Source organism: Atta cephalotes (genome assembly GCF_000143395.1).
Source record: "Atta cephalotes unplaced genomic scaffold scaffold00016, whole genome shotgun sequence".
Taxonomy (NCBI): Eukaryota; Metazoa; Arthropoda; class Insecta; order Hymenoptera; family Formicidae; genus Atta; species Atta cephalotes.
The window spans coordinates 3,002,469-3,024,758 of NW_012130080.1; the positions used below are offsets into that span (position 1 = coordinate 3,002,469).

The 22,290-nt window shown below is 34.3% G+C and overlaps 1 protein-coding gene across 1 annotated transcript in view; it reads left to right on the forward strand.

Moving 5' to 3' along the window:
• Window positions 1-2,516: 2,516 nt before the first annotated feature.
• LOC105618274 (sodium channel protein para) overlaps window positions 2,517-22,290 on the forward strand; it is a 46,356-nt gene continuing 26,582 nt past the window's right edge. Inside the window, exons 1-10 of the mRNA XM_012199814.1 lie at window positions 2,517-2,663; window positions 9,924-10,079; window positions 10,633-10,838; window positions 12,645-12,773; window positions 14,347-14,438; window positions 15,669-15,881; window positions 16,594-16,654; window positions 16,837-17,146; window positions 17,658-17,951; window positions 21,286-21,735. Coding sequence (XP_012055204.1) covers window positions 2,517-2,663; window positions 9,924-10,079; window positions 10,633-10,838; window positions 12,645-12,773; window positions 14,347-14,438; window positions 15,669-15,881; window positions 16,594-16,654; window positions 16,837-17,146; window positions 17,658-17,951; window positions 21,286-21,735 — 2,058 coding nt within the window. The remainder of the gene's footprint in view (window positions 2,664-9,923; window positions 10,080-10,632; window positions 10,839-12,644; window positions 12,774-14,346; window positions 14,439-15,668; window positions 15,882-16,593; window positions 16,655-16,836; window positions 17,147-17,657; window positions 17,952-21,285; window positions 21,736-22,290) is intronic.

Genomic DNA, 22,290 nt, shown 5'->3' on the forward strand with positions numbered 1-22,290 from the left:
ATAGTATAGTACTTCTCANAAAATAANAGTAGAAGTTAACTTATTATTTATTAATAGATATTTATATATATATAATATTTATTATATATATATATATATATATATATATATATATATGAAACAATCAGGTCGATATTTATATATTTAACAATACAATTTTATAATTTAAATGAAAATTTTATTTCAATTATATTAAAAAAATATGTCTACTGATTGAAATAATTTTTCATCTAGGTCCTAATTCGCCAGACTTTTTGTTTTATTTTCAATTAAATAATAAAAAATCTATAATTTTTTTATAATTGTTCCATTTTGTGAAAAATATGTGTGCAATATATTTTTTTTGTAATAGTGTACTCGTATCCGTACAATAAGAATATTTTCTATCAAATATAATTTTATAAAAATATTTTATATTATGCGTGAAAATATTTTTGTAGATTTCGCGGCTATATAAATTCCAGATTTTTCTATATTAATTAGAGGACGAGAATTCAGCGTACTTATCTGGTTTCTCTGTTTTTGTTGCAGATAAAAATCGACCGACTCGAAGATTAGACTATGTTATTTCGGATAACGGATTGATCGCACCCGTCGCTTCATTTACACGTGAGTATGCATTTTTCGAAGGAGTGGTATCCCATTTGCAGGAGTAGCTCGTTTATTCGGTGACATTACTCACTAATGACTTCCACGAGGCTTCGCAATATTCAGAGAAAATACGCTAATCATGTTCTATAATTAAGTTCTATAATCTGACTTACGTCAGACTGGATATATGACCTTACGTTTAAAATTGTATCTGCCGCCATTGAACTTTTGCAACTTTGTACTATGGAAAATGTCGAAAACATAGCGACATAATGTCATTCCACGAAACCTAGTTATTTGTTACATTTGCACTCTCCTGACAACATCGGGATTACGATATCTTCGGTCTTATCGCAACGCAGCACTTGCTCGACTCCTCTTAGGTCGGACATGAAAAATCTTGGTTCGCGTTGGACGGTCCCCGACATAGCACGCACTGCCGCAGCGCGTTCGTCATTTCTCGTCGCCATTTCGTTGGAACGAGATTCAGGTAGCAGCAGCAGCAGCAGCAGCAGCAGCAGCAGCAGCAGCAGCAGCAGCAGCAGCAGCAGCAGCAGCAGCAGCAGCAGCAGCGGCAGCAGCGGCAGCAGCAGCAGCAGCAGCGGCAGCAGCAGCAGCAGCAGCAGCAGCAGCAGCAGCAGCAGCAAGAGCAGCATCCGTAACAGGAACAAAACTAGAAGTAGCGGTAGCACCAGCTACAGCAACGGCATTAGCAGCAGCAGTACTCGCGTGACGGCGATCGACAAGAAGAGGGAAAGCAAGAGTAGCGGCAGATTGGCAATCGACGTGCTGCACGGAGCGCCCTTATCCGTCCGACCGTACGTAACGGCGTCGTGTGACCGCATCGTCGGCACGACGCGCCCGGAATCGACGACGCCCAGGAATCGGCCGGTAACCGGCAAGTCACGCCGCTTTCAGCACCGGACCCGTCGTCCTCGTCAGCCGCAGCAGCAACTTTACTACCCCCCCGCGTCGTGGGACACGCGCACACTACACTTCAGGAACTGTTAGCACCGATCAAAAGTGAGTCCAATCCATCGATGGATCATACTCCACTTTCGTCATCTTCGTATTGAAAATAAATTTACTAAACTTTAACAAATATTTGTTTCAATAGTATTAATTAACGTTTACTTAATAAACGTTTACTTATAGTAAATAAATATTTACTAAAAAAAATAATATTTAAATCAAATTATTGAATAGATAAATTGACTAGATAAATATATATTTACATTTAATAAATATTTAGTTTAGTACTGTTCAAATAAATATTTATTAAAATTTAGTACATTTTTTTACATAATTCTTCATGTCTCATATATTTAGTTTCTTCAATCTTACTTTATTTTTTCTTCATTTTCATCAATTATTCAATTCAGTTTCGATAAAAGTCGATTTGTATTTTACTTATTTTTTTTACTAGATTTAATTCATTATAATTCATTGTCTTTAAAGATCCTGTTGTTGGCAATTAAAGGCTCAATAGCATCAGTAATATTATATTGCTTATCAATTTAATTTAATAATTATGATGTTGAGTACTCCAACTTTAGTTTAAATCTATATTTCAAGACCGATAAATAATTGGCATTGTAGTTTGCTTGAACAGGAAATTCATACAAAATATTATCAGGCATTGTAAAATTCGCATAAAATATTATTAAACATAACTCGCTTTGATCGAATATGACCTTCTTCATTTTTAACAATCTTGATTTACATTGCTATTGGTATTTTTTTCTGAATTGTAAAATTCAGTAAAATATTACCAAGAAATATTACTCTTTTATTGTTTATGTTAATATCTTTTTCTTTCAATTTTCTTCTCTCTATTTTCTTATCCATTTTCTTTCACTTATTATTCTTATGTTACGTTTTTCACTGATCGTAGGAAGGTGGCTCAGCTGTGCGCAGCCTAGACAATGTCCGAAGATTCTGACTCTATATCAGAGGAAGAAAGAAGTTTGTTCCGTCCGTTCACGCGGGAGTCCCTGGCAGCGATCGAGGCTCGCATTGCCGAGGAAGAGGCCAGGCAGAAAGAGCTTCAGCAGAGAAGAGCGGAAGGCGAGGTATGAACGCGGCCGTATGCGCTCGTCGCACGATCGCGCATTTCTAATTTTCTTCGCGCATTAACTACATCGACACATAATTCGTCATGTGCGTATATCGTAGGTACCCCTTAAGTAGCGCCAAATAAATTACGCGGTCGTTCCATAACGATCACGTTCAGGCATTTCGATTCTTATTTCACGGAAACTCTCGAAGAGATATTATTTGAACTCTGTGCAAAGATCATATTGATAATTCTAAAAAATATGCTTTTGCGTAAATGTTCGTTGTACATACATATGCTTGTTCTCCAAACTCGTATCGCTATTTCGAGTTTGTTGTTATCCATTGTATAATTTTTCAATTAGTCATATATTGATTAACGCTAGCGGGTATATTTATCTGACGCTGCTAATTTTCCTGCCAGGCTCGATTGTGCGATCAATTAATTTTCCTGTATAACTACTGTCCTCTTTATACATATTCATGTGTACATATCTATTCATATGAGACGAGCAATGTAACAATAAAAGTTTACAAGTCTTTACGAAAAAGATATAACATTCGTTTAATTTGAAAATCCTATTGCACAACAGATCATCTTAGAACTTTCAAAAATTCGGTTCTTTGATATTAATATACAATATATTTATTACCATTGCGCCCACAGGCGTTCGTATAAATGTGTTAAATAAAAATTTTGCATTTTGAATGCTACTCATACTTAAGAGTTTGTTATATTCATTCTTATAAAATATTTTTATTAAAATTTTTTTTAAGAACATTTTAGCAAAAATAATATTTTTAATTAATAAAATAAATACGCATTCAAACAAAATAAATAGAATATGAAATGGATAATATTTTTTTAAATACATCAGGAGTTATACGATAATACTGCACTTATCCAATGTATTTGATATAAAAGTAAATCAATTTGAATAAACAAACAACGGAAATTTCAGATAAAGGTACATCAATATTTAAAAAATTTTAGATTACAGTATTCAACTTAAATATATTTGTTTCCTAAGAGATACGTTCTTTGATATTTAATGGAAAGTGCAATTTTTTAAATTGATTAATCTTAAGTATGAGCTGCCTTAAGTGGCGTTTACAAGATTGAGATTTTAAGGCGTAAAATTGAAGTCTTAAGCCTTAAACCGTAAGAAATTGACCAATCATAGTCAATTATTCTTCTCACATTCGATTATGATTAGTCAACTTCTTGTGTACGACTTAAAGATTAAAGCTTAAGATTTGCGCCTTAAAATCTCATTGCAAATACCGCTTTATCGTTAACCTTCCTATGCCTAGCTGTAGCGCCGTTTGCGAAACCCTTTCTTGTTCATTCTTTTCTTACATGTCAAATTGCAACAGGATTCATTTGTTCCCCTTATCCATTCGACTGTCCCTTTGATTGTTTGCTTGATCTATCTATCGCTAACGTAGTGAGGATGTAACTATCTCTTTACCGACGACTGTTTAACCTCATTTGTTTATACATACATATATCTGTCGTCGAGTAATGTATTGTGTGTGTTACGAAAGATATGTCACGTACGAAGCTCGATGTCTGCAGTGCCACTTATCTCTGTGCCTACTTATACATAAATACGTACATATATATAAATATATATACATATACATATTTTTTATGTGCGTGAATATATCGCTCATGTGTCGTGGCTACCTCCACTCTCTTTCTCTCTCTCTCTTCGCCACTCATTCGCGTTAATGAATAACGCGCGAGTGCCACGCGATGGGAGATGATTATCACGGTGGAGCGTATTAATGTAAATCCAACGAATGAGTCCCTTACATCCTTATAATTAGCGTTCCTAATTTGCCTCATGGCTATAATAGCAACACCGATAAAAGGAGCGGATTTATTTATTAACCTTCGTCCTCCTCCACGTCTATCGTTCAACATTGATCGCGCTGTTTGAAAATTACTTTCGCAAGAGGAGCAAATCTTCTCCTTTTATTGCCTCCTTGTATTATACTCCAGCGATGAAAGGTCAAGGAGAGAACGAGAGAGAAGCAAGATCAAGACTGGATTATCATCGATCGTCTCTCTTTCTTTTTCTGTAATGAATCTTAACATCTAAGAGTGTATCCGCTTACTATTTTTGCATTTTTTAAAAATATATCACGAAGTTTGTGAATTAACTTTTTATTTAGATGAATAAATTATTTCGTTCCTTTTATTAATTGTGACAGACGCTACTTTATTTAATCAAATGTTTAAAGGATAATGTTTCGTAACAAAATTTTTTAAAATAGATTAAAATAAAAGTTGATAATGATACGGATTCTAATCCTCTGTGAAAATTATTTTCGAATTCCTAGACAAGCCGTATTTTCCCAAACAGTTAATTCAGTCCCGATCAAGCTTGATGTGCTTGGAAACCTCTTTCCGAATTGCCTGATCCTGTGTATTTTCCTGTCGTATGTCAATGTCGTGATGTAACATTGTGTTTCTTCTCCTCCTTTTGTTGCGGTCTATCTCCCCTTAGTCTCTTTCTGTCTTTCTCTCTCTCTCTCTCTTTCTCTCTCTCTTTCTCTCTTTTTCTGTTTTTCTTTTCTAAAATCGCCCGATTCAACTCTTACTTTTCCAAAAGTTGCAGACTGAGCCATCTTATCGCAATCTCCCTTGTTGTAACATATATTGGCATATTATTTTTTTTTACTCTATTCATTCACTGATATCCCCCGTATTCTCTGTATCTCTGTGTGTAACGACTGTTTCTCCATTTCTCCAATTTCAGGGAGGTTATGGACGGAAGAAAAAGAAAAAAGAAGTAAGACGTTACGTCACGCTAAGTAATACCGCTCTCTCTATCTCACATCCGACTCTTCTACCTTACTAACATACACACGTGCACATGTACACGTCACATACGTCGACATACACACAAATATATATATATATATTTCTCTCTCTCTCTCTCACACGTGCGCAAACACGCACACGATCTCACGATTTTTCCTCACTCTCGGCAGCATTTGGCCGATCGATCGACTAGACACGCGTCACTCACTCACTGCTCAACGCCACACATACGATACAATACTTGCTCACATTTTGTGCAGGGATTGAAAACAAGAATAATGAACTTTTCAGTTCCACGCGAATGTCGAAGAAGAATCGATATTGGTAATAGTCACGGACGATTCCACACTTTCATACTATACTGCGTTTATATTGGAATTTTACACAGTCGATTTTACATTAATTATTGGCTTACGGATCATTTTAATTTTATTAGTTTCTTTGTTTGTTTATTAATCTTTGATATGTAAATCTTTTCTTTCAGAGAATCATTTAGTACTGTTCCTTTTGAATTATAAAATAAAATAAAATAGTATATTTTTTAAAACAATAAAGAACAAATTGAAAGGCGATTGAATGTAGCAACGGTGTAGTAATTAGAGTACAATAGATTTCTAGTAAATTTTTTAAAATGCTATCTTTTGCAAAAACTATTCTAGTGGCAATAATTTTTCTGATAAATTATTCGCGAACAATTTCGATGGAAACATTTGCGATTTTTCTGATTCTTTTTCAAATGTCAAGATTGAATTAAAAAAAAAAAATAACACTGAGCTTAGACGATCGCAGTCGTAAAAGTTTCAATCCCTGGTTTTCTGCGTGCCACGATGTATATTGATCCCTGAGCGTCATCATCTCGAATCGATATATTGACCGGATATCAAAGATGTGCAAGTTTAATCCATGAGGCATTGAATTGAAACGTTTTGATTAATTAATTCGGGGGCTATTTTTAGCGGGAACGCGCGCGATTCGCCTCCGTGATATCTCAATGTCGAGTATCTTTCTTATCGCGAATATCCCTTCTTCTGGATGTTACATCGTGGCCGAAAATATGATAATAAAGTTTCATAACACACACACACACACACACACACACACACACACACACACATGCGCGCGCGCGCGCGACACAAAGCAGCGAGCTTCTGTATATTGCCCCTTGGTTGTTTGCAAATATATGACACGTTCCTTGGCAAAGTGTCTTGACGTCTTACGATCAAAAGCAAGCTGTGCTTACGCTTTAACGCGCGGCTTTCCCTCGAAATATTTGTTGCTTTCAGAATCTCTGTGCTTTACGCGCTTATAGAAGACAGCTTGGGATCAATTGTAACGGGAGATAATAGTGCGACGTTCGAAATTCTCGGTTGCTGTAAACATCAAAAGTCTACTGAGAGATGAATTATCTATGTATCTCGCAATGTACCAAAATTTTTTTATAATACGCGAATCAATATTTTATTGATAAGACTTGTTACAATTAATCCCAGAGTCACGCAATTAAAAGAGTACAAATTGAAGACATTAAATTTTTGATATAAACCTTATTTCAAAGACCACTCCAAATATATCTAACTCGTGTATACATATTTGCGCCAAGCAATAAATTAAAATACGTAATTTCTGTCGAGATATACGAGCGCGGTCTTGAAAAATTCCACCGTCAAGAAACATCTAGGAAGTGGCAATATGAGAGATGCGCAATACGACATAAATATTTCGAGCGGAGGTCGCGGTCGCCTGGTAATGCTTACACAGACGTATGCCATATGCGTGCAATGCTTAGGCTGATCTTACTTCATCCTGGTTTTTTTTTTTAATTTCTTAATGAACTAGCGCGCACTGTCGCAGCTGCCTCGGAGCAAAGTGCGCGAGTCGCACACGGTCGCGATAATGCAGTGCATCCTCCGGAATCGTATTGATTTATAGTTGGTCGCGATAATAGAAAGTTCTACAATGAGAGAGAACTTCGTCATTCTGGCGGATCGTAGACAGCTCGGAACAATCTTAATCCCGTTGGCGCCTTCAGTGTGTTTGTTATTCGAAGTATACTCGAGGAAAGTCAAGTTCGCGAGCTAGAAGAGCTTCAATTTCTCGCGGTTTCTCGCGCACTATGCTTGTACGCTTCTTCCGGTCTCGTGATCGAATCCGATGATGTACGGGGGTTAGACCCCCGAATCGGGTCACCCTGGGGATTCGATCACGAGTTTCAAAAACTTTCAGCACGCACGAGCACGAGTTTAAAGCTTTCGCGCGCAGAGCTCGGCGGACACTTGGCTTGGGCAATTTACAATTAGACCTAGTCATCTAGTCCGTACACTGATATTATTTTAGAGTAGTCTTGGATTTAGGTATAGGACACTTGCCTAAAATTTTTGATTACGTAATTCCAAAAGGAACCGCAATTGAGATACATCACTGCACCGTGAGACTGAATGAGATCTCACATCCATCATCTGCGGGATTTTGTCGCGTTTTTGCGGTTTTTGCAAAGTGAACATGTCGGCGACGGATCGTTTAGTTTAGTGGTTAAGTAAGGTCTTAAATTCACCGCGTATAAATTTACATAAGCGTAAACGTAGAATACGTCTCGGGCCCATGGGGAGAAATATACCGAGCGATTTTATTTCGGTCGAGACATTTATTTGCTATGCATACGCTTTTATATCAATTTGTGCGCGACTGTGTTCTAAATAGATGAAGATCACTGATCGTCGGCGGATCGGATAGAGGGTAGAATAGAGCTATTTTGTGTCTAGAGCGTTAGACAAAATTAGTATCAGACGAGTGAGCATAGTAAAAAAATAGGAATAGTATCTTTTAATTAAGATTAAGAAGCCAGAGATTTGAGCCGTAGGAGGAACCGAAGTCGAGCAGATTGTGTGGACCTTCTTCAGGTTCGTATGTTCACGACCCGTTTTTAGCACCGAATTTGTAGCGTGAATATATCAGTATATCTGCTCTCTAAAACTTTTAAAGTGAATTGTCATCCTAAAGAGTGAAATGTCACTCTTAAAGATTCTACTTCAAAGAATTTAGAGAGTGCACATTGGCTTCGCCTTTCACATTGTCGTGACTTAATTGTGGCAAATTATTAGCTAAAATGCAATAATTAATATGATAATTATTTTTCGATAATTATTTTTATCAGCGGAACTCAGTAAGTTTGCTTGGGATATCTGACTATTCCGAAAAAAACGAGATTTTCCACTCGTTCGGAACACGTGACAGTCGCACGCAATACGCTTATCGTTTTCACTGAATCACACGGTTGAAATTTTGTTTTGTGATGCACAGGCAACGACGATGCGGTGCAACGCATTGAGTTCATCTAAAAGCGGGTTATGAATAACTGGTGCACTTAGAAAAGTACGCGGATGAATATTTCCAAAGAAGCGATTTGTTCGAATATTCATTCACGACGGCACTGAATATTTCACATTCGCATTCCACATGCGAAAGTCAAACACGATGCCATACGGTTTCCGTCCTTTTATATGGTCAAGTTTATATTTCTAGCGATACAAGATGCAATCGTAAATGCAAGTTTTAAAATCACTTTTATGTAAAAAAAAAAAAAGATCTCGCGTAAAATATTTTGCAATACAAGTATTGTATATCAAGATATTAAATATAAATGTAAATCAATAAAATTAATAATTAACAATATTTTGTAACAAAACAATTAAAAATTAAATAATTTATACTTTCTATAAAAGTATGTAGATATTAAAATGTATTTACATATATATATATATATATATATATATACATAATATTTGAAGAAAATTTTGGAAACATATTCGTAATAATTTATTTTATGTTTTCGTAATATCTTTTTCGCATTATACATTCTTGTGCCATGAATAATGAAGAATTGCTGAAATATTTGAATATTAATTTTGTATTACATTCTGTATTACGCAGCACGTTATCGTCGAATAGGAGAATGCAATATAGCCCCTATTGTCCATTTAATTTACGATCGAAGAAATCGATATTTTGGAAATATTTATATCACCGATTGCTCGATTATTTTTACTTTTTATGCTCGAATATGAAATGAGATATATGCGATGGCCTAATTTGATTTTTCATATAAAACGCGGCTCCAATTGTGAAATTAATGGAAAGTATCAGAACAAATTTTTACAAAATTAAAAACATAATAAGTAGACAAGGTAAATTTTTTTCTCCTGTAGACCGGCATCATATATCCTTGACATATTCGCTTCGAAAAAAGGAATGTTTCACTCAAATAATTCTTGTTCTCTCAATAGAATTTCAATTATGAAGATATACTTTTATATTTTGATTACTTGCGATAATGTTTCTCTACGAAGATCTAAACATCATTTTATTCAGGCAAAATGCCGTGATGTCATAATGATATGATGAAAAAAATACGCGTATTGGAATAATCTTACGAGCATCTCATTCGCAGATACGATATGACGACGAGGACGAGGACGAAGGTCCTCAGCCGGATCCCATATTTGAACAGGGAGCGTCGATCCCGGTCCGACTGCACAACGAATTTCCACCCGAGTTGGCCTCCACACCTCTCGAGGATATTGATAACTTCTACCACAATCAAAGGGTACCTGGCATTGATGTACTAATTAGTTTAACTCTCTTAGAGAAACTGAGATATTTTCCCGAGATATGGAATTTTAGAGTAGGTTCTCTAACAGCGGCCGTTCACTATGACCGCATCTGACGCAGCTATTTTCAAACTTTGACTTTCAAACTCGTAATTGCTTTGTGTAACTATTTTACGGTTATAATGGTGCGTTAAAAGCTGTACATTTATATCAAGATCTTTTTATAATTTGAGTTTACAAGCGCATAGAACTCGGAAATTATCTTAAAAATATATTTTTCGCGGATCGATATTTTTTTCTTAAGTCTTTTACCATTGATTTTATATTATTATTGTCCAGAAAATTTTATTGTTTTTATCTAAATCGAGATAATTATTTTAATACGGGTTTTCATTAAAAGCCATATTTTTTATTAATGTCTGTACTTTTAAAACACAATTAAATCCATGAGCAAAAAGCTGACTTTCTTAAATGACAGTCTCTCTCTATTTCTGCACTTTATACTTGTAATATCTGACTGAATAAATTTTGTAATACGTCTGTTCGTAGACCTTCGTCGTCATTAGCAGGGGAAAGGATATATTCAGATTCTCAGCGACGGACGCGATGTGGATGCTCGACCCATTCAACCCTATACGGCGTGTGGCCATATATATATTGGTTCACCCGCTTTTCTCCCTTTTTATCATCACTACAATATTGGTTAACTGTATACTCATGATCATGCCCACCACGCCCACCATCGAGTCCACCGAGTGAGTATCTTTCATCGTCTTTACTTGCGAATTGTGACTATATTGACGAGAATGAATATTTACAAGAAGCGGAAAACAAAGAAAATTTTTTATTCTTATTAGAAATGAAACTATTGAAGAAATTTTAATTAAAAGTTCTAGAGACTGGGATGAAGCAATATATTTCTCAACAAAAGTAAATATTTATTATTTCCAATCGATACTAAATATGAGAGACAAAGTATATATTTACGTAACTTTGCGAAAAATAATCACTGTGTTTAAGAAATACTTTTAAATTTTTTAAGTACTTAAAAAAATCTTTAGAATCTAGTTAAAAACTTTTTTGAGTCTTTAAACTTTGAAATATTTTAAAAATATTTCTACGATTATTTCTTGCAAAATTATATATAAGTATTTTGTATTTTGTTTTTTATTAATTTGAAATGATACTTTAATTTAGAGGAGTGTATTTCAAGATAATTGATTACATATTAAAAAAATATTTTAGCACTACTAACCAATTAATATTTACAACAAAATATGCAAGTGATTATCATGCACTTTAAGTTTAATATTATTAATTTTAATAATGATATTTAATTATCAGACCGTTTATTAATTTTTTGATTATTTTTTGATTATCAACTTTTGAAGTATTTGATGTTTAAAGAAAACAATCCCACAAATTTTATTGATCTCATTTTGGAAATGCAAATAATAGAAAGGAAGTAAATAGACAAAAATTCCTCACTTCTTAGATACCTATACATGATAGAGACAATACACGTCCAATTTAAAGCCTATTATTATAAATAATTGTAAATTTACATAATTTAGTCTACCAAAACTTAAACTGTAAATCCGTCGTCGATTATTTATTTTTAAAATTTAGCTCATATTTTCATTGTCCTGTTTAGCTGTTCGATATCTAATTAGCTAGAAAGAATTTTATCAAATACTTACGACATGATCATTTATCTAGTAGACATATTTCAAGAAATGTTCTACATGTTATAGCTCTAATATATGAGTAGAGACTGTGTGATAAATTGTATTCCGTTGGTAAGTTTTGTACTAGTCTCTTTAGAGATAGCACTAGATGACGGGCAACAAATCGCGCGAATGATTCAACGATGCAGTCTACTAAAATTTTAAATATCATTTCTGGGATTATTTCAAAATTTGGGAGCACGATTCGTAAATTTTATTATTTTACAGTGAGATAAATAACTATTGTACGTAAATATGACTGAAGATTCGGAAATCTGATTTTCATTATCTTGTTTTTATTTTTTACATTTAATAAAGAAGTGTTATTGTGCTAATTGTATGATAAACTACTTTTTGTAAATTCATGATCCATCGCGCGCTGTAAATAATTCGTTCGCGTACACCGTGCCTGAGATGAGTATATTGTAGTTAATTTATACAATGAAATAGAGATATCAATAGATTATTGATAGGATAAAATAGATGTTAGAGATTAGATGCGTATCAGTCTCGCTAATAAAAGTGATCATGTTAATTAATGTGTAATTTCTTTTAATTGCATGTTTTTGAGTTTAGATTAGTTTTACTGTTGTAAAATTTACCTACTGTAAATATGTAATAGTAAATATATTTGTAATAATTAAGGAGAATAAAAAATAATTAAGGAGAATAAAAAATAATTACGAGATGTGAAAATGATAAGTATAACGATAAGTATGATCACATTTTTGCGCGAGAGTATCGTTCAAGCGTGATTTTAAATGGGCTAGATGGTAGAGAAAGAATCACGTACGACGCATTTAAAAAGCTGAATGGTGTATTTGTTGTTTTCAGAGTGATATTTACGGGCATCTACACATTTGAGTCCGCCGTTAAGGTGATGGCGAGGGGTTTCATTCTGCAGCCTTTTACCTATCTTAGAGATGCATGGAATTGGCTCGACTTCGTAGTTATAGCTTTAGCGTGAGTAGTTAAACTTATTCTTTTTAAAGAGAGAAAAGCAAGAAGAAAGAAAAATAAAAGGAAAGTAAAAAAAACGGTAGAGTACAATAGGCAAAAGGATTGTCGCCATTTTGTCGAGAAGAGTCGTGGAGATTCTGTAAATACTAATAAAGTATCGCTTTAATCTTTTTATTAAATTGTACATCGTGTTTAATTACTAATTACTTCGGCCATAACAAGAAACGTTATTATGAAGAATTTATCGTGCCTTTAATTATTTTCTTCGAACTACAAAAACTTAAAATAATTTCTAGAATATACGATAATTTTTTTCAAAACTATTTACAAATTATTTTAACAATGTCGAAATTAAACGAATCAATTGGCTCTTAATAGAGTAGAAAAAGAAATAAATTACTAAAGTGTGTCACGACAAATACGGCAATCAAGATCGTGACAATTATTGAATTGGCAATTTTCCGTGTAAAAAGATCGGCAAAATTCGTACTGAAGAGTTAATTAGTATCAAGTTAGATCTTTCCAGGTTATACTACAGTAGACTTCTCCGCTAGATCCGTTGAGTACGCTAACGTAAGATTTCCGTAGCATCGATTATCTACTTATATATAATATAATTCGATCTTCGTTCATTACGCCTCACAATCCACGCAAACACGAACGTGCATACACGCATATACTCTGGGGTGTACTTATATATATTTTAGGTATCTAAATTAGTTCATCTAGATAAAGATAGTATTATTTCTTTTAGTGATCTTAAACAAGAAGTTTTTAATTGCCATTTCGTCGTAATACGTTGATTAGATATTAGTACGTCGAGTCGATAAGTCATTTGATTAATTGTTGTAGTTTAGTTTACATTTCTATATACATACATTTTTTACTTCAGTAATTGTTCATAGATGATCGATACGTGTTTCACTCGATAAGCGAGTACTCTACTGCGGCTCGTAACATAGCCAAGATCGCATGCCACGAGATTCAATAATCTATCATAGTATTGATCATAGTACTTTAGACATTGCCATTTTTCTAAAATAATTATCTATCTGTTTTCTTGAAAGAAAATATTACCAATATCGGAACAGTTTTTATCCTTTGAAGAATCAAGAATATTTATTAGAATTATAAAAGTATTCATTAGAATAAACTCTTGAAATTTTTTAATATAGTTCCTAGATATATTTTTAAAGTAAAAAAATTGGGAAATTTAATAGGTTTTTTTTTTAAATAAAGCTTAACATGATATTGCAAATTGAATATATGTTAATTTAATCACATCCTTTAAAGAGAGAAAGATGATTGACGGAAGAAAATGAATTTGAGAAATACGCTAGAAAAATAATCTCGAAACCCGTGGCAAGTTATGTACGGCATGTTACATTGAATCGTGCATGCAGTAATAGCTACCTTACGATACACATTACAGTTCGTGCAGATTTTTTGGTAGGAAATAGGAAAAGTAGCGAGTAACCGTTTGCGTAACTACGTAATCCCGCCCTGATCTTCTTTAACTTGTTTTATCTTTTTGTTTGTATCACTGTAATGTGTGTGATGTTCGGGTGTATTGCAGTTATGTGACGATGGGCATAGATCTAGGCAACCTTGCCGCTCTCAGGACATTTCGAGTCCTCCGAGCCTTGAAGACTGTCGCTATTGTACCAGGTATGCTTAGAATATAGAAGTGGTTGTAGATGCAAATACATAGTGGTTCTAGACAACACTTGTCGCGATCGATTGTGTACGTTTTCCGTATCTCATCACATATCTACAACACTTCCATTCATTGCAGCTTGTATCGCCCTTCGCATCATTTGCTCCGTTTGTCACCTGGTATTCTTACAGTATATACATCCGTCCGATATTCATCTCAACGAATCCGATTCCCTTCACATTGGTTTGCTTTCTTTCCATTTTTCCTTATCTTCGTTCGATCTCGATTGCGAAACGAACTGCCAAACTCGATGCACGAAATTGCTTTCAATGGATGAAGACAGAGAAAATTTGATTGTATATTTTATATAAGACGATTTATCGTGAAAGATATGCTTCTGAAGACCTTTATGTGTTTCATTTTTTTATCTCATAGATTGCACATCAAAGAAATTTTTCGTCTGCATATGAAATTAACCTTTCATACTATGAAAACAAAATACTTGGGCATGACATATCCAACTCAATTTAATTGCTTATAACTTCATAAATATGAATATATTGTAAAGAATTTTATTCAATGAAAATACTAGATATTAACATGACGCCGCATTAGATTTTTTGTTCAAATCGTTTGATATTTTGACCATAAAAAAAACGTAGTTACAAAATATATTTTGTATTATATGATACATAATTATGATATGTAATGCAATTAGTATAATAGATTTTCCTTATTTTTAAGAACAATTTTTGTAATTTTTTAATTATTATAAAATTATATATTAATTATATTAAAATACATTTAACAAACATAAAGAAATGCATACAAAAATACCGCGAATCAAATCACTTAAAATTACCTTGGCGTGGAACTTATTAAGAAATATAATGATGCCAAGCAAATGTATTTTTATTAATAAAACAGCTAAGTATAAGCAATGGAAAAAAAAGTCGAGTACGCGCCATATCCAGAGTAGCACCGAAAGGTCAAACAAGTTTTCATGTCATTATCCGTAAAATCGCGTGCATCGTGATGTTCTTCCCTACCATTGAAAATTATTTTTCTTTTTTTTATTGAGTCTTCCGAAAGAGATACTCATTTCGCATCCCGTATTTTATGCCTGCCTCAGTTGAACTACCATTTCTCTCGCACGACAAACTGAATTTCTCTAGGTTGCCGCCATTGTTGCTATATGTTTCACGTTATGAACCTACTGTCATTCTGTTTTCATTGTCTAGGTCTGAAAACCATTGTCGGCGCTGTGATAGAATCCGTGAAGAATCTGCGCGATGTGATAATCCTGACGATGTTCTCCCTCTCCGTCTTTGCGCTGATGGGCCTTCAGATTTACATGGGGGTTCTCACGCAAAAATGTATAAAGAACTTTCCTGAGGATGGCTCCTGGGGTAATCTCACCGATGAGAGTTGGGCGCGATTCAATAATAACGACAGTAAGTCACAGTTCTTCGTGAAATTAATCCAAAAGCACACAAGTTTGAGATATGTAAAAAAAGGAATGCCATCTGAGAGACTACACTGTTAGATATTAAAGGAGCTTGGTCCAATTTTTTGAATTAAATAACTTTTTATTATTTTTAACTTCCATGTGTGTCAAAATATAAATCAATCAATTTTTGGTTGAATTACATTTAGCTTTAAACAAAAAGAATCTATATAAATGTATATAGATTCACACTTAGTAAATAATAAACTAAATTTGTGTCAAATTTAATACATTTCTTGAATTAAACTTTATTGATTTTGAACAATCACACAATTAAATTAACAATATATTGAATAGAAATAGTGGTGATTTGTAGAAATGATTAAAAACTTAAATTAGGTATAATTTGACATTATGAATTTTTAAAAGTGTTGCATTTCTTTGCGACATTTCTTGAAGTGTTTTTGTGATTTGACGGGATTCTAAAAGTATAATTTGTCATGACGTTACCTAGATTAGTTCTCAACTATTTCAATAGTACATTTTTAAATATAAACTGAGTTTATAAAGGTTTTATGCAAGATAAACTGAGGTACTATAATCATGTGTACTAATTGGTTGTTTTATGAAGATAATAGTCTTGTTTGAAATTAATTTCCAATAAACGATTATTAAATTGCATATCCAATTATTAAATTATCGTTATTTCTCTTATGCAGCTAATTGGTACGTTGACGAAGCGAAAAATATACCCTTATGCGGAAATTCATCGGGAGCGGGGTAAGTTAATAACTTGTTTCATTTACAATAATAGCTTTCATTTACAATAAAACGAATTTAAGATTAATGTCTCTATTAAGTAAAAGAGAAAAAGAGAGAGAGATAACATGAAAAAAATTCTTTCGGAAATATGTTTGCGTGATGCGAAGAGCACATGAAACAGTAATATTTTCCGAATATAGGCAGTGCCTTCCCGGATACACGTGTTTACAAGGATTCGGCGCTAATCCGAATTACGGTTACACGAGCTTCGACACTTTTGGTTGGGCATTGCTCTCCGCCTTTCGTCTCATGACTCAGGATTATTGGGAGAATCTGTATCAATTGGTGCTAAGATCGGCCGGACCATGGCACATGCTCTTCTTCATCGTGATTATCTTCCTCGGATCCTTCTATCTCGTCAACTTGATCCTCGCTATTGTCGCGATGTCGTACGACGAGTTGCAGAAGAAGGCCGAAGAGGAAGAAGCTGCCGAGGAAGAAGCTATGAGGGTAAATGAGACTAGAGTTCGATTTTAAAAGAAAATTGTCGAGATGCTAACTGAAGTTTTTCATCAAGCAAGCATTCTTTCATGAAGAATCTTCCTTGACATGACATGTCTAGAGAAATTTTTTAATTATATAAAATATCTACAATTTTTATTTTGATACTCTTGTTTTATTTATCATTTCTCCTTTTTTTATTTAACTTTAATTTAATATCATATTTTCAATAATATTTAGCTTACACTCTCTCACATCTATAAGATTTTTTTCTATGTTCTTACCTGATTTTTTAAAATTTCTTTTTCTAGAAAAATTATAAATATTTAGTATGTAAATAATAATAATGGTAATGTTAAAGAACTACACATTTATAATAAAATTTATAAAAAATCCCTCCCAAAAATTTTCTGAATACGTTTATAAGAAACGTTTCTAAGAAATCATTATTTTTTGAAATTAAATCTAAGATTCAGTTCAAATCAAAAAAATTGACACGAATCGATGTTAATGTTAATAGGAAGCTCAGGAAGCTGCAATAGCAAAGGAGAACAAACTCGCGGCGCGGGAAGCTGCGGCCGCTGCAGCAGCCGCTGCGGTAGACGCCGCCGCGGAAGCTGCGGATCAGATCGTCAAATCCCCGTCGGATTTCTCGTGTCACAGTTACGAGCTGTTCGTCGGTCAGGAAAAGGGGAATGATGACAACAATAAGGAGAAAATGAGCATACGTTCGATCGAGTCCATCGGCGATCAGAGGCACGTCAAGCAGATCAACAACCACAGCGCTGCCAATAAAGTGCGGAAAGTCAGCGCCGTAAGTATCCGACTGGACGATGTATGACATATATTATATACGTATCGACCTTTTTACGCGTAATATACCGAGTTGGCCCTGTTATCAATCTCACGATCCTGCCTCCGACCTCGCTCCTACGAGAGCAACTTATGCGAGGCTATTCGATCCGACTCGACTCGTCGGTAGTCTGCGACTGAAATCTCAAAATTCAGAATATCGATTCCTATCAGTCAGAAATCACTGTTCTTCAAAACATAATACATGACAATACATGACATGAAATGATAATGCATTATATTTATATTAGTCCGGAGGAACTTTTTAGATCATTAGGGCAAATTCAGTGAATCACAGTGAATGCAAATCTGGGCAATTAAGCAGTAACTTATTATTGTTAATACACATCGAATGGAATGTTAGTACATATCAAATGGATAATAAAAAATGAAATATATTTGATGGGATGTATTTCTTTTAATTAATATTAGGAAAACGCAAATGTAGACGCAATCAGATCAGAATATAAATACTTATAGCGTACTTTGTTTAGCGTATATCTTAACTCTTTTTAATATATTATATTGTGTGTTTTTAATATAATATAATAGAAAAAGGAAAAAACCGCGACGAGTCGAGCCTTTCCACAATATCCGCTGCTCTGTAGCATGCTTGGCATATATATAGGATCCTAAAGGATGTCCTAAAAAAGTCTGCTAAATTGGAAGTTATAATTGAGATAAATGTTTGGTCCAGGTCTGTATCAAATTTTTTATCATGTAATTAATCTCCCAATTTTAAACTTTAAGAAGGTAGGTGCCACATAGCAAGAAATAATAATTTTCTCAAAAATTTTGGTTCGAAAAAGGAAATAAAAAATATTGCTCAGGGAGAAGAGAGAGATGCTTAGAAGTTTTAAAATTCATTATATTTTTTTACATTCCTCTATATCATATAATTCAATCACTTGCATTATACTAGATTAGTGCATACTAAAAGCGGTTATATATGAAATTAGCAAAGTAAAAGCATATAAATATTTTGAATAATTAAATACTCAATAACGATATTGTTACGTTATTTAACAGAATATACATGTATTATTTTATTGTCAAAATTAATTAAATGCCATTGCATTTATTTAGTATAAAGTAGCTTTTAATCGCACTAATTTAGTGTAATGCAAGTGATCGAATTCATCAATAAAAATATAATTATGTGTATGTGTACACACACACACACACACACACACACATATATATATATATATATATAAATTTAACTATACATAATATATTAGTAAGAAGTATAACTAAAATTAAAATTTTTTGGGATGTTCTGAGCATCTATTGAACAACTAAAGATACTTTGCGTATCTTTAGGTCACCTACTTTACTTAAAGTTAATGATCGAATTATTCCTACTATAATATCAATCGAAATTTGACAGAAGAACTATCAGTTCTAAACTTCTATCAAAATTCTGCTGTTATTTGTATGAATCTTTTTTGGGACTCGTTGCGTATCTCGATTGCTCGTATTATGTCATGATCCTTTTGGATAGGTGGCTTTACGCATAGAACCTACCCTCTCGTTATAATCATTCGCCCTAGTTATATCGTAAATACAGTTTCAACGTGTCGAATATTGCTGCCTGGATCCTGCAATTGCGCGTAGTAACGCGCGGAACAGTGAATTTCGGCCGTATAACGACACGGCGCATACTGATCATACATTTTAATCCTGTTTTACAGAACTATGCATGCAGAGAAGTATATGCTTAGTATAAAATTAATAGCTAACGGAGATACGAAATACATCGGCTAATTACCAAATATCGATGCTCCAGAACGCTATTTATCTGACACAGAAATATCAAAAGATATCAATTTTTCCACTTGCATTGAGATAAATATCTCAATGTTGAAAATGGACAAATCAAAAAATTCTGATTATATCAATAAGAATTCTGATTATCTCAACTATAATTATAATAAATTCAACCAGAAAATTTTGATTTGTCCATTTTCAATCAAAATTTCAATTAATACAAATTAGACTCTTTTTCCAGTGTATTTCTTTTTATCTAACAAACAAGCAAATCTCGAATTAAGAGGTAATGTGAAATAATTGAACAATAACATCTTCTTCAATTATACAAATATGTTCTAATTGATGCAATTCTATCACGGATGTTACTGCCGATCTTCGTGTCTCTCTACAAATTTATTAGTATCTCTCTCTTTACTAGATTTGTAATTTCTCTTCCTACATACCATGATAAAAACATTTTTTTATAGCCATATTTTTTTCTTTCTTCTCTCTTTCCACCTCTCCATCCATAATTATGTTATATATGTGCTTCTGCAAGTGTTATGTGATACTCCATACCTATTTCGAGTGCCTCGTTGGTGTACACATTAGATCACGTTACGAGCCGTTTGGTAGGAGGTATCTTTTCTTGTTTTTTTCTTAAGGTCCCTCGCGCCGCTAATGGCCAGTTTACTTATGCCTACCAGGAAAGCCTGCGGAAGGTACGTGTGTCACGACGTGTGTCTGTCAGCACCGACCGTACGTACATTAAATAGCACCATAGGATCCGATCTCACAGTGTCATATTTGAAACGTCATTCATGCTCCGCGCGCTTACGACTCGCAGTTCTCAGGTGATGTCTTATAAATCGCACCCGTTCATCCTCATGGATTTCCGTTCCCGTGTCGAGACAAGCACGGATCACCGCCGATGATCCATCGTTTCGCGTCTTCCACGTAATAACGATCATCGCGAGATGTTTCACCGAGATAAGCCTCGTTCAAGCAATCAATCTTTTCTCTTTTAATTAGTTACGAGGAACGATCAACATTGCGAGTATCATTAAAGGAATCAATTACGGTTTATTCGGAAGACGATCATAGGCAGCCTATATTATCGTTGTGTCAATCATCGTGTTTCATGATTGATTAGTTAAAAGGAAATGAGGCGAGATTGTTGAAGAGTTACATACTGTATGCTCTTAATTTAAATAACTAAATTTTTGGAATCTTTAAAAATATCTCCCGTATCGCTTCTATAACCAATGAATCCGTAATCGAAAATCTATTTCAAACAACGTCAGTTAAAATTTTCACGCATCACAGCTCGTGACTCTTCAAACGATCCATTAAACGTAACGATAAGCCGCGATCGATTCCGTGAGAAATGTCACGATCGTCCTGAGGAAATCACTCCGTCACCGAGAGGAACAGAAAACGCCTTTCCGGCTGGCCCTCGCCTCGGTTGCCAGAAAAGAGGGCCGAGAACGGAGTCAACGGAGAGAGAGAGAGAAAAGCGGTGGTCCGCTTTGTTATAATTTCAGGCGAGCCTGAGCCTACCCGGCTCACCGTTCAATCTGCGCCGCAGCAGCCGTGGCAGCCATCAGTTCACGATACGCAATGGCCGTGGCCGATGTTTCGTACCACCGGGAGGCGACCGGAAGCCCCTCGTGCTGTCGACGTACTTGGACGCCCAGGAACACTTGCCCTATGCCGACGACTCGAACGCGGTTACACCGATGTCCGAGGAAAATGGCACGATCGTGGTGCCGGTGTACTATGCGAATCTCGGCTCGCGTCACTCATCCTACACCTCACACGCCTCGCGGCTCTCCTACACATCTCACGGTGACTTGGCCTTCTCTGGTATCCGTGGCATCGATAGCATCGGCAAGCAGATCACTAAGCAAGAACAGATCCTCAGGAATAGAAACAACAAACAAACACCGGCCAATGGCCATGTTACGGATGCCAATCAGAAAAATTATCATTTCGTAAGTGATTTTTAAGAAACTCGCAGATATGATATAACCGTAAATCGTTTTTACAGATAATAACAGTTTATACTATATAAATTTATTTAGAAACAATAACAATTATTCTTCAAAATAAAATGCTATAATAGAATTGTATATTAAAACCGAAGGTATTTAAAACCTTTTTGACAACCTAGTAAATGAGTCTGGCTGAAGTAAAATATTTCGGAGTCTGCTGAAAGCGTTAAATTTTCATTTCATTCATTCATTGGAAAATATGTCCGTGTTTATGCATGACTGTATATAATTGCAAAAATATGTTCTCATCAGTTTCAATCTTTGTTGCGAAACTGATAATATTCATCCTAATAATATTTTATAAAATCATGGATATGATTATACAAAGATGATTTTTACGTCAGATTCGAACGGTAGCATACACACATATATATATATATATATATATATATATATATATATATATATATATATATACTATACACACAGAGTACTTACGTACTAACTTTAAGTTTTAAAATTTAACGTAAGGTAACGCCTCCTAGTATAGTAGGA